The sequence below is a fragment of the Hetaerina americana genome, unplaced genomic scaffold (genome assembly GCF_022747635.1).
Source record: "Hetaerina americana unplaced genomic scaffold, ioHetAmer1.1.p SCAF_9, whole genome shotgun sequence".
Lineage (NCBI taxonomy): Eukaryota > Metazoa > Arthropoda > Insecta > Odonata > Calopterygidae > Hetaerina > Hetaerina americana.
In genome coordinates this window covers 50,462,826-50,481,125 of record NW_027287538.1, presented here as the reverse complement: position 1 = coordinate 50,481,125, position 18,300 = coordinate 50,462,826, and the positions used below count along the sequence as shown (strand labels likewise).

General features: G+C 33.7%; 1 protein-coding gene across 1 annotated transcript in view; it reads left to right on the top strand.

The window, feature by feature from the left end:
* The first annotated feature begins 800 nt into the window (after positions 1–800).
* The window catches only part of LOC139699070 (probable Rho GTPase-activating protein CG5521), a 75,840-nt gene continuing 58,340 nt past the window's right edge, over positions 801–18,300 (top strand). The window contains exons 1-8 of the mRNA XM_071598071.1: positions 801–1,024; positions 2,332–2,442; positions 4,589–4,606; positions 10,712–10,883; positions 12,561–12,715; positions 14,902–15,020; positions 16,646–16,787; positions 17,171–17,339. Coding sequence (XP_071454172.1) covers positions 919–1,024; positions 2,332–2,442; positions 4,589–4,606; positions 10,712–10,883; positions 12,561–12,715; positions 14,902–15,020; positions 16,646–16,787; positions 17,171–17,339 — 992 coding nt within the window. The 5' untranslated portion in view covers positions 801–918. The remainder of the gene's footprint in view (positions 1,025–2,331; positions 2,443–4,588; positions 4,607–10,711; positions 10,884–12,560; positions 12,716–14,901; positions 15,021–16,645; positions 16,788–17,170; positions 17,340–18,300) is intronic.

The following is an 18,300-nucleotide window of genomic DNA, read 5'->3' as shown; positions in this document are numbered from 1 at the left end:
ACGAGAATCTAGGACCATTTTTTTTTTAATTATAGAACAAGTTGCCTAGCCATCCAGCTGAACATCTGGAGATTTACGGAAGTGGAGATCTCTTTTTAACATCTCATCATCTGAGCGGGATATTTAAGCCTGGCGATGTCATAATATAGTCAGCAGATTTTCAAATTATGGTATTACTTACTGCTTACTAAAAAGTTATATTTAATTTGACTCATTCGAATTTCAAAAGCTATTCAAATTTTAAAAAACATACGCGATTCTCCATATATTAAGCACGACCTATTAAACGCGTGTGACTTTAATTAGAAAAACTAAATATACATGTGATTGTACATTCTAATTCAATATTGAAACATCTTGGCGCACGAACAAGACTTTCCAATCATTTTCTACCGATTCCCTCATCTACTTTTGGCCCGAAACTCCTAACTAATAATGAATATTATCTATTTCTGATGTCTTTGACCGCATTGCAATCAAGCGGAGGTTTCTGTTTCAAAATCTGAAAAATTGCAAGTGAAAGAAAGTCAATGCTAAATAAAAATTTAAATTAGTTCCAAAACATTTCGTTTTGTAAAATGTCAGCTTCGGTTTTAATGAGATTTAGCCGTCCATAGCTGATGTTTTAAGGTAAAACCGCGATTCAAAAGCCCACTCCCACATGCTCGGACCGTCGCTCACCTGTCACATCGGGTCGAGATCATATACGTCAACATTACAAAGCCTCTGCCATCTAGTGAGTAGAACAGCTACCAAAGTGGGAGAACAATAGAACCTGTAGAACCGTGCGAATGTATCGTCCGAGTTTTTTTTGTATGGGAATTGTCTTTACTTTATAATGGTATTTTTCGACTATTTACTTCCCTAATAAAGAAGTATAATGTGGTCATTTAGTGTTATTTATTAAGTTAATAAATCATGTTTAGCAAGAAAATACACGCAGATGTGAAGAAGTCAACTCAAAAGATACAAGACTCCAAGAAAGACACTGCTACCCGATTGAAGCATATAAAAATTATCATCGGTAAGTTTTCCGTCATTATACTGGTTGACAGTCTTATTAGGCGGATTTAGCTCATGTCAATGACCGTATAAAGTGTACACCTTTCATGCAAACTATTGGATTTCCTACAAGATTTGTTATGTTGTTTCAACCTCCGGCATATCAATATCTCTCGAGTTGCCTAATTGCCAATTATCCTAAACGAAAGGTGATACTTATTTGACTTTATGTGCAGCCTTTCTCAGTTATAAATGCACTTGAGACCGTTTGTCATATTTTGAAGATATTCTACCTTGAAAGGTAAATGAACTCCCGTGTATTGATATGGTGCATGATAGTAAGTTTTTTTTATTTTGACGTTAAAGCAGTCCGATTATGGTGTCAAACATTTTAAAAATATTATGCAACGGCTCTGCAGTTTCGAACACTTGTATGGAACTTTTGGCGTCGTTTTGGATCCATTATTCTATGGGCTTTTGGAACTGTCATAAAAGATGATTCCGGTCCAAGTATATGGCAATCATCATTGAAAAAATCTGTAATAATAAAATATTAACAAAATGTATTCAGGAAAAGTTATATTATTCATTCGAAAGTTGTGCAAATTTTGAGAGGTAGTTCATGCTTCACTTAATCTATTATATCATGTTGCATGAACCATGTTAATTTCTATGAAATATTTATTATGATTTCCTTTATAAACAAGGAATAGAATTTCAAGCAGCACATCATATTTTCCAATATGCCCAGATCTTACCCCTATTTTTACAATCTTCAATCATGGTGGGGTACCTACCTGCCCTGATAGCCCTCACCCATGTCTAAAGTTATATTCTTTGCCATGTGCAATAGTACTCCCTTTTATTTTGTAGTGGTGACCGTATGATATTTTAAATATCGGAAAATTATTACATTTTATAGCTTTAGCCTTTGTATGGTTGCATTTCATTCTACATAAACATCTTTGTATACCAGTTAATTATACTTTTTCATTGAGTCCTTTGATGTATCCCATTATATCACAAAACAAGTTTGTATGCCAAATGTTTTGTCTGATGTCGAATGAGTATTTTTCAAGATGTTAGATACTGATTGTTTCAAAAAGCTTGAGACGTCTTCTTGTGTATAACCATGATGAATTCCTTTATAAAATCATTAATAATGAAAAACATTGATTGATTATATAGTCTTTCACCTATGTTTGTATCATGGCATTGACGTATAACATACAAGTTTCTCTCTTAGTATTCCATGTTTTTAATTGTCACCTCTTGGGTATTCAGCCCTATTTAACCAATTTTAAATTTCAAATAATTTATTTTGAACAGAAAATGCTGACATTGACGAAGCAAGGCACATTTTTGAGGCAAACTATAGTCACATATACTTTGTCCTCTATGAAAGCTTTATTAATGCAGAAGCAACCCTTAAACAGCGAGGTGAGTACATGATCCTATTTAATTTCATTTATCTACATTAAATTCAGAGGCATGCATAGCTGTATGCCTATTTTTCTTATTTATATCGTGTGAGAATAACATTCTGTCAACCATAATCCCCCAAAAGCCAACAAGGCTTGTTAGTGAGCATGCTTGAATATACAAGTGCATTGCTTAATATAATAACTAAGTTTGCAGTGTTCATGGTTAATCCTTTCATTAGTTTGGTGTCAATTAAAGTCATTTATTTAGGATTTAGTGGGATTTTCTCGTCATAATATTTCATTTTATTTTTTTATGCTTCAATAATGTAGAAGACATTATTTATTGAATGTACTCTGCAAGCTTTTGTGAATGCGTAGCTAGATTACTTAAAGATCAGTAACTTCCTTTATCAAGTTCAGTCCTTATCAGATGACATCCAGTTTTTTGTTCTCCAATAAGGGGAAGGTTTGACAGACTCCTAAATATGTGTATGTTTAATATGAAACAAATGTTAAATTTATTCTTGTGTAATGAATAAGGTTATTAGTTTTTAAAAATGACTTCATACCAGTGGTGAATGCAATGCTGCAGCTATACACTGCAAAAAGTAGCAATTCTCCAAAAATGTGATGTGGCTAAATGGCTTTTGGCAAGTGTTTTTGATATTGAAAAAAAATCTAACACAATGAGGACACCATTCTAAATGAAATCCTGTCTCTAGTGATTCTGATGAACATAATTACGAAAATAAATAATAGAATTATCTTGGCCAGAATCATAATAATTTTATTATTTCAAAGTTGCAATCTCATTGAGAATTTCACGATTTAATTGTATACTTAACAGTATCAGCAATTCAGTAATATACACCTGTGCATACATTCCTCGACCTAAACCGACAAATATGGATAAAATTGAAATAATAAAAGTAATAATTTTCCCAATTTTAATGTATTGTGGCTAAATGAGTTCTGTTCATGGTTAGTTTGTTCCGGTGCTTTATTTAATCATCCATCCATTCTTCCTAACTCTTATTACTATTCCCATAATGTTTTTGAGTTAAGGTTAATGTTCCACATTCAAATACTTTAATATGATCAATGTAGGTGGTCATTTTTCAATGCACTTAAGTATAAAAATGTTACATATTGTCTTATTAATATTATACAAAATAGTGTCATGAAGAATAAAATGTATCGATAAAGGAAAAGTAGAGAGAAAAAATTGTTTTTTATTGCATTATACCTATTTGGGTTAGGAGATTTCTAGTTTTGAAAGAATATATAAATATAACATGAAATTTTTGTGTGGTTTGTTTATGGTAGTCCCATCACTAATGGTGTGCTCTATTTCCTTATGTAGTAATGTTTGCCACGGTAATTTCTCTTTCTGGGCCATGTTCTCTATACTCTAGTCATTTTTCACATTCATCCTGATGTTTTGCACTTGATTCTTCACCGTATATTTGTATTTTTCACATATCTCTTTAAAAATATTACTTCCCTAAGTAAGTAATTTTTGGAAAATTGAGAAACACTCTGTTTAAATCATTCCAAATAGAACTGATATTTCAATGTGAAATAATACTCCATGATATAATATAACTTATCATTACAGTTACCTTTCAATATGAGGTATCTCCCTGCCGCAAATTCTTTCTGTTGGATTGGTTGCTTATCATTCTAGTTTTGGAATAATGAAACTACAACTCTGAATCTATAACAGGAATTAAATCTCAGTTTTTGATGCCTTATATAAATAAATGAATACGTGAATTTTATCACTCCATTGCGATTGCCTAAATGGGGATTCCTCTTCCCATAAACTAAAGATTGATTACCGATGGAGTATTGCTCAGTGGATCTCATTAGTCTCCCATAAAATACATTTCTTATGTAATGCATATACCGGTGAATGTTTTCCATGCGATGAAAAGCTTGCAAAGTTTTAATTGTCACGCTTAGTTAAGTAGTTTAAATACTCTCAACGCCTCTTCAAATCAAAACGAGGATTGACTGTATTAAAAAAAAAAGCTCTTTTGTCCCCGGAATCATGTTGGTAATATCAGCAATGTTTGGCAGTTGGCTGCATTTTTTTGTCATTGTTTCTGATGTTCAGTTATTTCTTTCTTTTTCCACTGCGGGTCCTTTTTAAAATACAGAGCTGCCCTTCCACTTGGGTGAGTAAAGAGTAGAAGTACAAGAATTATTTCTCTGGCATGATGCAGTTGACTTTTGCCATGCAGCTCTCCTTGTCTACCCTTCACCCGTTAAGTAGGAGGTGGAAGGTTTCTTATAGCATGCTTGAATAAATTGAAGTTTGAATTTGTATCATACAACTAGACTGTAGTTGTCTGTGGGTAGTGTAATTTCTTGGACTGGAGGTGTTCTGGTTATAGTTTAAAGGTTTGGTGAGCTATTCCTGGGATCTCCACAGGATTGTGTTGTAACTATAACTGTATTAGTTTAGACATGATATGTACCACAATTATGTGTGGATGTGGATCATGTTTGCTGCATGGGCCAAATTATTTGGGATTATCTGTGAAGTACTTGCTCCACGCTGTCACCAAGATCAGGTTAATGTGATTTACAGTTGTTGGTATTTTCTCGGAAAAGGTTATGCTTAAATTCAAGAAGTATTGGGTCTTTCTTTAGTTTTCCTCGAGTTTTTTTTTTCGTCTGAAGATTTCATATGAAACACACCACTTGTAAATTCTTCCTGAATCTCTTCTGCATGCCTATGCATTACCAGGGTTATACGTTTCTGGGTTCCATATTTTATGTCATGCACTTATCATGTTTTACAGACCCTACACAACTGATGCTTAGTATTTTATGTCATGCTTTCTAATTTTCAAATGCCTATAACTCGGAAAATATATTTTTTTTAATTAGTGGTCAACTGTAGTTTCCAAAAGGTAGTCTTCATTTGGGGCTCATTTATTTTTTTGTTTAAGAATATGCATTAATTTAGTTCCAATTAAACTTGTTTTTAGTTCAAATGAACTGCCACTTTGTAAATTTAAAGCAAATTTAAGGATGCCATCAGAAATGCCACAAGAGTTACCACAGTTGAGTCAATCCAATGGTGTGTATGCTAATGCAAGAGAGTTTGCAGTGCAAAAATCAGTTACCTCAGCTGGGATTCAAGGCCAGATCCCTTGATTATTAACTGAATGCCTTTTCAGTTTGTGATAGTAAATAAAAGATCTGATAAATTACTGTGACATGAAGTGATTAAAGTCATGTATATTTTGTCACAGTCTACTAAAGTTTCTCTTTGGCATTTTCTGTAGTATTCCTGAATTTGTAGAAAAGGCAAAGGCATATTGTGCCTAAATGTTAAGTGTTATGTGCATAACTATGACTACCTTTTGATGTTGTTAATAAACTTTTTTATCTGATCATCTTGCTCTATTAAAACCCTTTGAAAAATTCAAAGTATTAGAGGACACTTTAGTACCTTAACTGGCTAAGCACTCGGCCAGAAATCATGAGATCTGGGCGATTACATGAGTCAAAATGAATGATTCATCCCGCTGCAAATTTTCTCACAGTTGTGTCAGTTACTTAATCTTTCGTTGAAAATTTACATTGTAGTAGTTCATTATTAAAAAACTGTTTCCACTAAGTATGATCCTCAGATGATTTTTTACTTTTTTATTAATTAGTTGAGTAGATTGGTATAGGTTTGGAAGGTTTATATTTGAAAAATTAAGGGCCTATCTCATTCCTGGACAATATTTGTGATTCTGTTTATCTGGTAATATTGTTGTTTGAAAGCTGAAGTATAATCAATTTTAGGAAACTTAAAATCATATGTGCCAATAAGATGATCTTGTTTCACTATGCAGTCACTTGTAATCACGTTGCCCAGTTTTTATTTATTAAATAACATAGCTCTTGAGAGAGAAAACTGGCAATATAAATGGCATATGCATGAGTATTTAGTTGAGCTTTCTGTGTCTCAATGAAATATTCTGTTCTTCACTGTGTAGCAGCAGTAAGGGTGATGGCTTTTGGAATGTTTTAACTTTTGCGAAAAATCCCACTTTTGGATATATCTTATGAAAGGTGAAGTTGAAATGCTCATCACTATAAATGATGACTCAGTTCCATCACCAAATATATAAATAGCTTCATAGTGATATTTGTCTTGTTTTTGAATGAGGTAGTCAATAGGGTATAATGATAAAGGCTCGTGACACTAAGGACCAGTTTTATAATGTCTCTTAAAACAAGGGACGAAGACACTTTGCTTCTCCACATGAAGTTTCATTTCACAACCTAAGTTTCACTATGGCGTAACATCTTCAGGTAAATTACAATACTTAGACATCAAATATGTACGCTAATCCAGGTTGGACAGGAGGAGAGGATTAGTGTGTGTGTTGAAAATCAAAGTTTCTTCTTCCGTCATGTCAGAGTTTCCACCAAATCATGGTAGAAACTATATTATTTGTCTCGTTAAATCCAATCATTAATTCAGGTGAACATTAACTTGACCTGGAGATTACCAAAAAATATGATTTCATGAAGAAATAAGATTTCGCATTCATAAATGTGAACATTATAATCATTGTAACATTGTTTGTCAGTTTTTGAGCTATTTAACGGTTGATTTTGAATTTTACTAGCATTCATAAAACTGAGTTTTGACCTTAACCAGAGGTTAAAGTTAACCTTCTGTTGAACAAGACATCAAAAAACCTGGTCTAAATGAGTTAATAATAATATTTTCTCAAAGTTATGTGCTAAGTAGAGGTTTACAAGACAGGATTAAAATTTTACTCTATCCACGGTGTGTGCAACCAGTGAGTTTTTGGTGGTATTTCACTCACAGATCATCATAATTTTCATCCGTGCATGAGCTGGGGTGTTGTTCATTAAATGCATGAATTCATTGATCCATTAAATTCATGAATTTGTAATTGCTCGTATCTATTTCTTCCACTTTGAATGATTTTGACAATTCCTCATTTAATCCAATACAACCATTTTCAGATGAATGGTGCATAATTCTGCTCATTTCAAAATATTTTTGATTGAGTTAACTGCTAAGCATAGTGATGCTAAGTGAAAATATTTAATTAAGCTTTAGCTGATGGGTAGTACCAAGAATACATTGTAGTTATATGGTACTATGCACCATTTTTCCTTGAGTATTCGGTAACTTAACCTTTGAATCAGTTGAAAGTCTATGGATTGTTTTCTCCATGAATCATGTCTCTCAATTGCCATGAGCCTTGTTTCCAATGTGAATTCAAGGGAGTGATGTGCAAAGGCTCCCAATTGGTCGGCCAAGAATGGGTTGCTAGGCATATTGAGTGGGCCTTCCCTTGACCTTGACCCACGGAATTCTCAGCAACGTCTCCTGTTTGCTCCATGGTCGCTCATTTAAGGCATTGAACCCTAAGTTTCCAGTGATTGTTACTGTAGCACTTGCACACCTTGGGTGACAAGTATGTTGTCAATAGCTTTTCCCTGAGCAAGTTTTGTGGGCTTACTACTGCTGCCCCGTAGGAACATTTGTTCTTTGTGCAGTTTAGTGCCTTTTTTCAGTAAAGATGTACACTTTCATAAATTCAGTCTTGAAAAGGGGTGTTGTGAATGTTGTTAATTACTATGAACCAACCCTTAAACATTCAAAACTGTTAGGCATTATTATTTTGTTCATCGATGGTTAATATTTCTTTTATGTATATATTGCTTTTCTTTAACTGAACGTTGCTGTTTGATGCCCTTCGATTAGAGCTAAACATTCCCAGTAGGTATATATGTTTTAATCTTATACCTTGATGAACCATGCTCATGTTTGTAGAAAGCCCTGATAAATGTGTATGTGTGATGAAAGTTTTAAATTTATATTTTTGATGTCTTGGTAATAAATTTTGGAATTTTGCAATTGAAACCTCAAATTTTATTGTAAGGAAACCCCTTGAACTTCTTTTCTGATGGAAGAACTTTACAGTGATCTAGAATTTATTCATTTTCCCATTTTCATAGAACAGATTTTATTATTGCTGACACTGAGCAAAGTTTTTGATGTACTAGTCTCTAATCCAACTTCTTAAATTCAGTGAATAATGCAATTTTAGTCCTCCTGAGTATCTGAAATGGATCAGACGGTGTGATTATGGATATAGCATAATGATTTGTGGAAATGGCAGGCAATTATTGTCCCCAGAAATGTAATATCTCTGCAACAGCTCTTAAATTGTGTCCACATTTTTCTGTTGGCTTATTTGGTCAATGGAGGTTAAATCTTTGTATTTCATTTAAAAATTATCTCTTTGTGACCAAATATACCTGATAGACGTAAAGAAACCAATTAGAAAGAAGATAGGAAATCTCCTTGGCTGTTGCTTTCATCTCCCTTGAGATTTTATGAGTGCTTTTCAGACTTTGACAGCCCATTTCACAGGCTCCATAGTTTCTTTATGCCGTCAGAATTATACATTTCACTAGTGTGAAAGCTCTTGATTTAATATTGTGGCAAGTTTTGCATTCTTTTTATATGCCCTTTACATCAGAGCTTTAAATATTGACTAGGGCATCCTTCTGTGCATTCTTGTTCACTTGGACAATTTTTACAGGCAATAATAGCTGGTTACTTTCCTGTCAACACCCTTAATTTACTATTGTAAAATCATTCAGTAATTCTGTGTGTGCATTTCATTGCCTTTTGAGGATGTATTCATTCATTGTTCTGTATGTTTGATTATGTTCTGGGTGTTCAATCTTACATTGTACTGGCTTTGGATCTTTTGTTCTTATTGTACTGTGTGATGGTTCTGGTTTGAGTGGCATTTTAATTAATATTTCCTTTCTCATTCCCATATTGTTGAGTAAAATAGCCATAAACTCAGAAGTCAAATAAAATTAATTTATATCTGTGATGTCAGCCCAATTTGCTGTATTGCGAAAAGATTTATTGGTGTGACCGGATGTAAAATTGGCCATTTTATAATTTAAAATCCTCTTTTTACCCTGGAAATTATTTGAAAAATTGATTTTCTCTAAATAAATTACCATATTCAGTCAGATGTTTGTTTGTTTTTATGTAGGCCATTGTGTATAATCTTTTTCCAACTATTTAAAAAAAATAGTTGTATCTGGCTTTAATTTATAGAATTTGCTTAGCATATTGAAATTAAATGAAATTATTGACTTTGTAATACACACACTTTATTTAAACCAGGGTCGTGTTTTTAAATAAAGTGTCTGGAATTACATAGTCACTAATTTCATTTCATGCCACCTATTTTACTTTTAATGTTTCACAAAATTTGTAAATAAAAATATGATTTGTGTTGCTTGCCTATTTCAGAGTTGTTCCATAAAATTCATATGGCTGCAGTTAATTGTTATAATTTTTGTCAGGGAAATCTATCTGCATGATAAAAATTTTGAAAATACGTAAAGAATGATGATATTTTTTGGTGCCTTGCTCTTTTTGGACATTATGTCTGACAGATTAGATTAGTTTAAATTCAACATCAGGTCTGATAACAGTTCAACTCCGATTTCCAGGATATTTGCATAAGTATGTCATCTTTACCTCTTTATGAATCCTTCTCCTTGGCTTCTTTATCTTGATTGTTGGTTTATGCCTGTCTGTATCTGTGAATGAGCCATGAATGGGAATGCATTTTTAACAATGTTTTTTACTCAAGACTACTGCATTTAACTAGTTTATTTCTGTATTTTTGTTGTGAGTTTTCATAATGGAAAGCTGCTGTGCTGTTAGATGTGCATGAACAACTTAAAGTTAATTCCTTATTTTTTTTCTTAACCAGTTATTTCAGTTGTTGGTATTAATATGAACAGTTTTTTGGCCTCCATTTTGGATCAATTCATTAAGTACTTACATATATGTTACCTTAATGTTTTTGAAGTCTCACTTTTATATTTTATCCAGCTATATATTTTCATTCCAATATGGGAATTTGGTGAGGGAGTAGGCTTTACAAATTTTTCAAAGCCTTGCGTTTGACCACTTCCTCCAACAATTCTAATTTTTACATTGACAATTGGAGTTGGAAAAGTAAGTATGCTGAAATTCTTGTTGGAAGACAATCATTTTCTTCAAGTTCATCTTAGTTTGTACCCAAAATATTCTCTTAACTCTTTGAAAGAAAGCTAATTCTTCATTTGTTATTCAAAATTTCTGTTTAAATACTAGAATCTTTGAGAGACTGTAACCTTTTAATTGTGGTGGCCTGTCTTTATGACACTTCTAAATGTTTCTGAAGAGTGAATCCATGATTTTTCATTGGCAGTACACAAAGCTCATCGGGAAGAGGTTGACTGTGCCTTGGCTACTCTTGAGCGTGTGTTTGTTTTGCTCCCGGAGCTGGTGGGAAAAAGATGGCAGTGTCACAGCCTTACTCGTATTATGCACAAAATTTTACACCCAGGGAATTCATGGAAGCTTCGCCGTGATGCCACCAGGTAAGTGCTAATTATTTTGTATTCTCCAATTGATTGGTTGTGTGGGTCACTCTGAAAAAATTGATGAGGAAAGATAACATAAGAACTAATTTTGTTAATGTTAAAATTCGAACGAGTTTTCATAATCTCTCAAAACTTCATGTAATATCTGTTGTAATAGGTGGCTTACTGAAGATAATAACAGGATAATTAAATCAATGTTTTTATTACCTACATTGCTTGACAAAATGAAAAGTACAAAAGGAGCTCAATGTACTTTTAGGAAAAAATGATAGTTGCATATTTCAATAAGCGATTTAAAGATACTTTGTGGCGAAAAACTAAAATTGTGAATCCTCACAGTCTCTTCTTTCAATCCATTCAAAATATCCAGTGTTCTCCAGGCTTCCATCCTACTGAAGTCCTCAGTTTATATTCAAGATGCATGCTCTAATGTGCAATGTAAATTGTGACAAGCTGTTTGGAAGTAGATTTTCATGATTGCTATAATCCATGCATTTATCAAGTTGAGTAATTTTTAAGTTTCTGTTTTCACCTCAATGTGAAATAAACACTACAATGATTTATTTTATATGATATGCTGAGTTAACATTCTACTGGATTGTTGTATTTTATAAAACTTATTTACAGTGACACAATGGGGTAGGCACTTCAGGCAATAAATGATAGGCTGGAAAAGTGGATGCAGGACATTTTGATTGTCATTGTTAATTACTGTGATGTTAAGGAGAATATTAGGAAAGCTAGGTAGGGGAAGAAGAGAATGGACATGTTGAAGAGAATAAAGGGAAGCAGAATGCATAAGGATATAAGGAGAAGGTATTCTAGAGTAAGGGGCCAAATATTGTTGGCCAAGTATTAAATAGGGGCCAAGTATTATTGGGGAAGAATTATGATGTAGCAGTCTTTAGTCATGGTGCCCATCCACAGCTTACCTTAACCAATAGGTTATCATTGATAATGACAGTATGATGTGTATATTGAAGGCACGAAAGGTCTATCCTTAAAACTATTCTAGGAGAGACAGTTTTAGACAGAAGTAATACATAGTTATGTGAATTGGAGTACTGCAGTGCACCATTGGAGAAGTGGGGAGTAAATACATCACCATGCACACTGTCGGTGAGAGATCCAAATGAAACATGACTGCTCATTATCTTTGATTCCGACGTTCCCTTTGAACCTTCCTCTCCTTCAATAACCACTCTCTGAACTTTACTAAAACTTTGCAGCCTCTACCTAAAGTTACAGAACTTGCAGAAAAACTACATTAATACGTACAGCAATAGTATCTAAATGAAGGTTGTACATTTCTGGCCAGTAGCCCTGATCCTTATGTGATAATAATGTAAAGGAAATAAAAAAGATGAGGGATGGGGAAAGAAATCAAATGAGAAAGAATGGCAGATTACATTATCTCGGCACAACCTTATTTGCTGAGTGTAAGTGATAATCTTTTTCAGAAGAAAAATTAATCAAATAATGCCCTTTTCTACCACAAAAGAAATAATCTTTTTAGTTTATTACCCATACACTAATACAATTCTGTGTTCATTAATGAGCGCATCATTTGTGACTGCAGTTGATGTGAGCGACAAAAGATAAGTGTATATTTTACCATGCTGAATTGAACGGTATAATTTTTTTTTAATGGAAAATTTTCTCACCCTCCCTTAGGCTTTTCCTGCTCTGGTATCAGGCATTGGGTGACAGGGCCCCTGAATCTTTGCACAACATGTTTGCCACCCTTGTACCTGGATTTCCTGTAGGAAATTCAGCTGGAAGGCCTTCATCACACCCTGCCACTGGAAATGCTGATCCAACCCGCGGTGGTTAGTATAATATTTTACCTTTCATCATAAATTGTGTTTGATAATATATATGGGTCACCATGCTTGCTCTTTTACCTTTGCCGCATTGGTGGTGGGGGATGGGTTGCTGCTTCATCCTGCAACCCAGCCCCCAGACATCCAAACAGTCTTATTAGAACTGGTATTGATGGTTAACTTTCTTTCACATGTATTTTGAGTTCATGTACTTATGACTCTGGAATGCAAGGGAAATTTCTGAGCATGGAAGTTGGGTTTTACCACGTCACATCATTTTTCAGTAACAGAATGGTTTCCATTGAAGTTCATGTAAATTCCTTCAGCTAAAAACAATCTGAATTGATCATTGTAAAAATTGGAAGTATATGCATATAATAGTCCTAATGAGGGTAAAAATGTAATTGTTCTATGTAGACTGCCTTCTTTTTAGTTTAGTTTTTAAATAGTGTAAATCATTGATGTAGACTGGTTTTGTGCATGCTAGATCAGCCACGCTCACACCTCATACTCTCTTTTCAATGTTTTTTTTTCATTTCTATGGTTATTTTTATTCTCAAGTGGCTGTCTTCCTGTAGTATTTTCTTCAGGGAGATATTTAAAAGTATTCATAAATTATTATTCAACTTTTACCAAAATATCACTAATATATTCTGAACTTGAATTTGTAAAAATGTGTGATCACTAACGGCATTAACGCTAGCAGAATGAATGCTTAACGCAAACTGAAGCAGCAGGTGGACAATCATTCTGGAAAATCTGCTTCCCCCAAGTTTTTTTAATAAATATTTTTTGCTTGTCATGTGAATAACTTATCATGCAAGCTGTTTGTTAAGCAAGGTTCCACTGTATGTGAGTTTTTTGCAGGCACAATCACTCAAAAACTATAAACAACAAAATCGCAAGGTTTAACGTACTGTAGCATTTTCATTAAGAGTAGATGGTACGAATTAAACCAATTATTACAATGACTCTGTATAATTCATAAATTTTGAAATTTCATTGGCAATGTTTTTGGATCCTTTCTCAACCCCTATCTTTTTTGTTTTTCAAGTACACTTGAAAAATATTAAGGACGAATGTTCTTCATAGACATTCGGTAGTAGTTCAGTGTGCCTCAAGTTGTGGTGGCAAGAACACATGCCATGTAGATAATTCAGCATGTGTAATAGTGACATTCTTTTGTTCACTTTTCTGCACATTTCCTCAAGCAGTTTTCATGATGGATATTCAAAATGGCAGTATGCTTGCATGGAATCTTCTGCCAATCACAGGTAATGCTCAACGGAGACATGACATTAATTCAGCAACTCTTTGGTGAACTCATGAACTGAATTAGGTGTTGTTTATCACCAGACGACCCCACTAATATCATTCCCAGTTCAAGGTCGATTAAATATCATGATGTCAACCACAAAAGGAGAACTTTGTCCCAAGCAATCCAAAATATTTCTACAATTGGGCAGCTTTTCCATGAGGATCAATATTCAAACGTTTAATACTTCTCTGAGAAGGTAGGCATTGTTTATGGGACATTTTATTGCACTCTGACTGAAGAATTTGGCAAATTCCATTAACTGTGGGAGGTGCCACGACAGTAGCTTAAACGGAGTGATCAGCTAATGTGCATTAAAATGCATCAATTTCAAAGTCTAAAAACACCATGTAATATGACACCTCAATGGTTTAATTGGTCAAAGCACTCAGCTGTATATCAAGGGATCAGGGCTCATATCCTGGCAAACAATTTTTGCCCTGTGAAATTGATGCATTCGGAAGAATTGGAATTGGAGTTTGTCCTCAGGCAGCTGATTTATGATCATGAAATACAAAATTTATATCTGCAATGAAGAATTCAGTGTACATATGCCCAGAAGTTTTGTGAAGAAAGAATTCAGAATATTGTATCCTTACATATTTGAGGGAATTACTTTGAGGAGGGATATTGGCCAATGGGCTATGGTAAGTTTTTAGTTTGCTGTGGCATCTGTGCAGAATTTTTTTGAATTCCTCCTCATAAAACTATTCTCCTTTCGCCGCATCCTATCACCTCCACTTGTGACATTCTTCTATCTGTAAAAACCCCTGTAATTGCAATGAAAATAAAAATATTTTTCCTACACCTCACAAACTGGAGTCTTTATTTGTTGTGATTAAAAGTTTTCATGTTTTATAATGGTTGTGTGTTTTAGTGTGTCCGGTGACTGCAGTGGAGATCCATCCCCTTCTGCCTCCACAAGGTGGTGAGAAACAACCAGATGACCCCACTCGCTTCTTCCTTGACCTGCTCTTAGAGTACATTGTCTCCGAGGTGAGTTGCACAGGAAGACTTAATCATACATGACCTCCCTATTAGGACGTGTCACTCTTTTGCAAGGCATCCTTTGTAACTAGTTTCTTTTTTTTGTGAGTGCAGGTTTCATTCTTTTCTGATTTACATATATAAGATTTTAGGTTCTGTGAATTTTTACTTCTACCTCATGACTTTCTACCATAAATCAATGAATGTTTAGAGTACACAGAATTGTAATTTTCACTCAAAAAGTGAAGAATATGTGCCAAGCAGTGGGTTTATTTATCTATTAAAATTCCTCACAACCATCAACAACATTTGTATCCGAAGTGTTGCAAGTTTTTCATTCATGATAAGTTTGAAAAACTTGATTCAACTACATTTAATTATTTTTATATCTCATTGCACTGGTTCTCTCCTGAAAACCTTTCATCTTTAGCACTCTGATATTCTGTGTATTTCAGTTTGCTTTGCTACGGACACCGCAAATTTGGATTTCTGAAGGTTGAAATTATATGAAATTCCACCATTCCTCAGAAATGGCAAATTGAGAAAATATTCAAACCCCCCGCCTAAAATCTGAAATGCACACAAGCCAGCCCCATGGGTAATGTCCTTGTCTGCCAACCCAAGGGTCGCAGGTTCTATTCCCACCTGGGTGGGTTTTTCTTCACCTAGTGTATGAGTGTCCGTAATCATGTCCATAGTTAGCAGTATTAATAGTCCAACGTAAAAGGCCAAAAGTGCTGTTTTTGGACTCGGGCTAAAATAAATATTTCAGGCTAAAATAAACCTGATTTAATTTTTCCTCTTTTTCTAGTCCAACATAAACCGTAATTACAGGTTACACTGGACATAGTTCAAGGCAAATAGGTATGATATAATATTTCCCCTTGTTAAAATTTGTATCAGTCTAATTAAATAGATGCTAAGTTATGACTGGTGAATATAATGCATAAAAATGTCTTTATCCACCTAAATTGGGATTTTTATTACCAGAATAACTTAGGTTTCATTCTTGGACTATTTGGTCACAATATGTTTTATTTTAAAATATGTGGTTTCTATAAATTATCATTAATTCAAAAGTAAATTAGATGATGTCACCATTTATTATAATGCCAGCTACAATGAAACACACATTAACCTAATTGAAAAGAATCCATGTCCTGATCTAAAGATTTTGTTCATCCCAAAAAGGGATTTGACGTAAGGCAGTTTGTTACTAAGGTTTTATTCAATGAAATAAGCAATTTTAAATTTGTTGCATATTAGTTATTTTGACATTGCATGCCTTCAGAGAATGTTATATTTGACACAAAAATCGCTACTCTCTAAGCAGAAGTAAAATGTATCTGCTCATTTGAATTAAAATTTTGTATGCCTTTGCATATTCGAGTTACAGAATGGCCTCTCATTCCTTAAGTTGTGAAAATACCACAAATAAAATGGTTTTTAGTATAGATATCCTTGATTGCATAAGATCATAAGATTGGGATTACATAATATGATTGGGTCTCAATAACATTAGTCAATCAGTTAGTTGATGTTCCTGCAAAATGCTATTCAATATTGATTATATTACTTCATGTGTGTTATTTTTTTTGGCTCCATTAATTGTAAAATGGATGTTTCCTTTGCAGGTCACAAAAATTGAGTGGGAGGATAAAGCCAGTCAGCAGCCTAAGTGCTTAAGTTTCCTCTTGGAGAGGTTTAAGCAGTATTATTTACCTCATATATTTCCCAAATTCTCCCACACCACGACTCTTTATAAGCCCATTTTAGGTAAGAACCCTTTGGAAAGAACCATTTTCAAATAAAAGTTGTGGCTGCAGAGATGTAAATTTCAGGTTATATGTGTACTGTAGTGAATGGTCATTGCTGTGAATACTTTCAATTTTCTAGTTGAAGTGTAGAAAGTATTATCTATGAGTTTTCATGGCCTAAGCATTATATTAAAAATTAATTTTAACCACTTCAGTTTTTTTAAGCTTTTTGTTAGGAACTATGTTTGGTAACAAAGTTGCTATCATCTCTGTGTGTTTATTTTGTTTCATAAAAACTGTCAAAAGTTTAAATATGCCCACAAAGTGGTGTTTCATTAAAATTAAATTGTTTTCTGAAATGTCATCACCATTTCAACCAGTAATTTTCATACTTAACTGTAGATCTTCCAGAACTTCGACAAGTGTCTCAGGGTCGAGTGGATGCTGATGGTAAGAGACGCCAAGATCCACTGGTGCCATGTAGAGTGGCACTGGTCAAGTGGGTCGCCAATTACACCCATGTTCTTAAGAAGGATGCTCCACCGCAAAGCAGTACACATTCAGCTAGGAGGTTAGCAAACTTCCCTTTTTTGGAAAAATTTGTAGTAAGACTTTAATACCTTGTTCCATTCCATTTAACATGAAATAAGTGTTGAGAAAAGAGAAATATTTTCCCATTTCATGTTTTTCTGGAAAGAAAGATTTTATGCTCTAAATCTGGTGGAATAAATGTTCAGATTTTCATATTTGTCCATTTTTTGTCTTTTATGCATTTGAAAAGGGTTTTCAGGTATATTTTGTCATGCTTACAATATCACCAGTGGCATATTCTTACTTAAGTGATGCCGTTAATGTCAATCTTCCATGAACAAATACTCTTCTTACAATGAAATAAAAAAATGTTTTGAAGCATACTGGCCAGGGAAAATTGCAAATTCAGAAATATTTAATGTGAAAAAAATTTACAAAACTTTATTAGGTTGAAATCGGAATCCTAAGAAACAGTTGCTCTTTGTTTGTCAAGGTTAAATGGTCATGATTATGGAGTCAGTTGAACTGTGTAGTTATAAGCTATGAGCTTAAGCTGACTGAAATCATATAATGTTGCCTACATGTTAGTGTTAATTCTTCAGTTCTCATTTACAATTAAATTTAATGTGAACCTGTTATTATTTACAAATTTATTATTTGCCTACACAGTTTATTAACTTATGGATTTGGCAATTTTATGTTTGCATATTAAAAGGCCATCATATTATTTTTCAAACCTACTTCTCCCTGAAGAAAAGTATTTACTCTACCCCATTAACAAGTTCCATGCCAACTATTAAATACCCATTGTAAGGTATTTAATAGTTGTAATCCTACAATGGGTATTTAATAGTTGGTGTGGGACAGTATCAGAGGTGACAAAAATGGAAGCAGGATCTTATCCTTGTAATACTATATGTACAGGGAAATATTATGAGGCCTCTAAGTTCCTAAAAAAATCAATATATTAAAGTTTTCTATTACTGTTGGTGATTTTATAA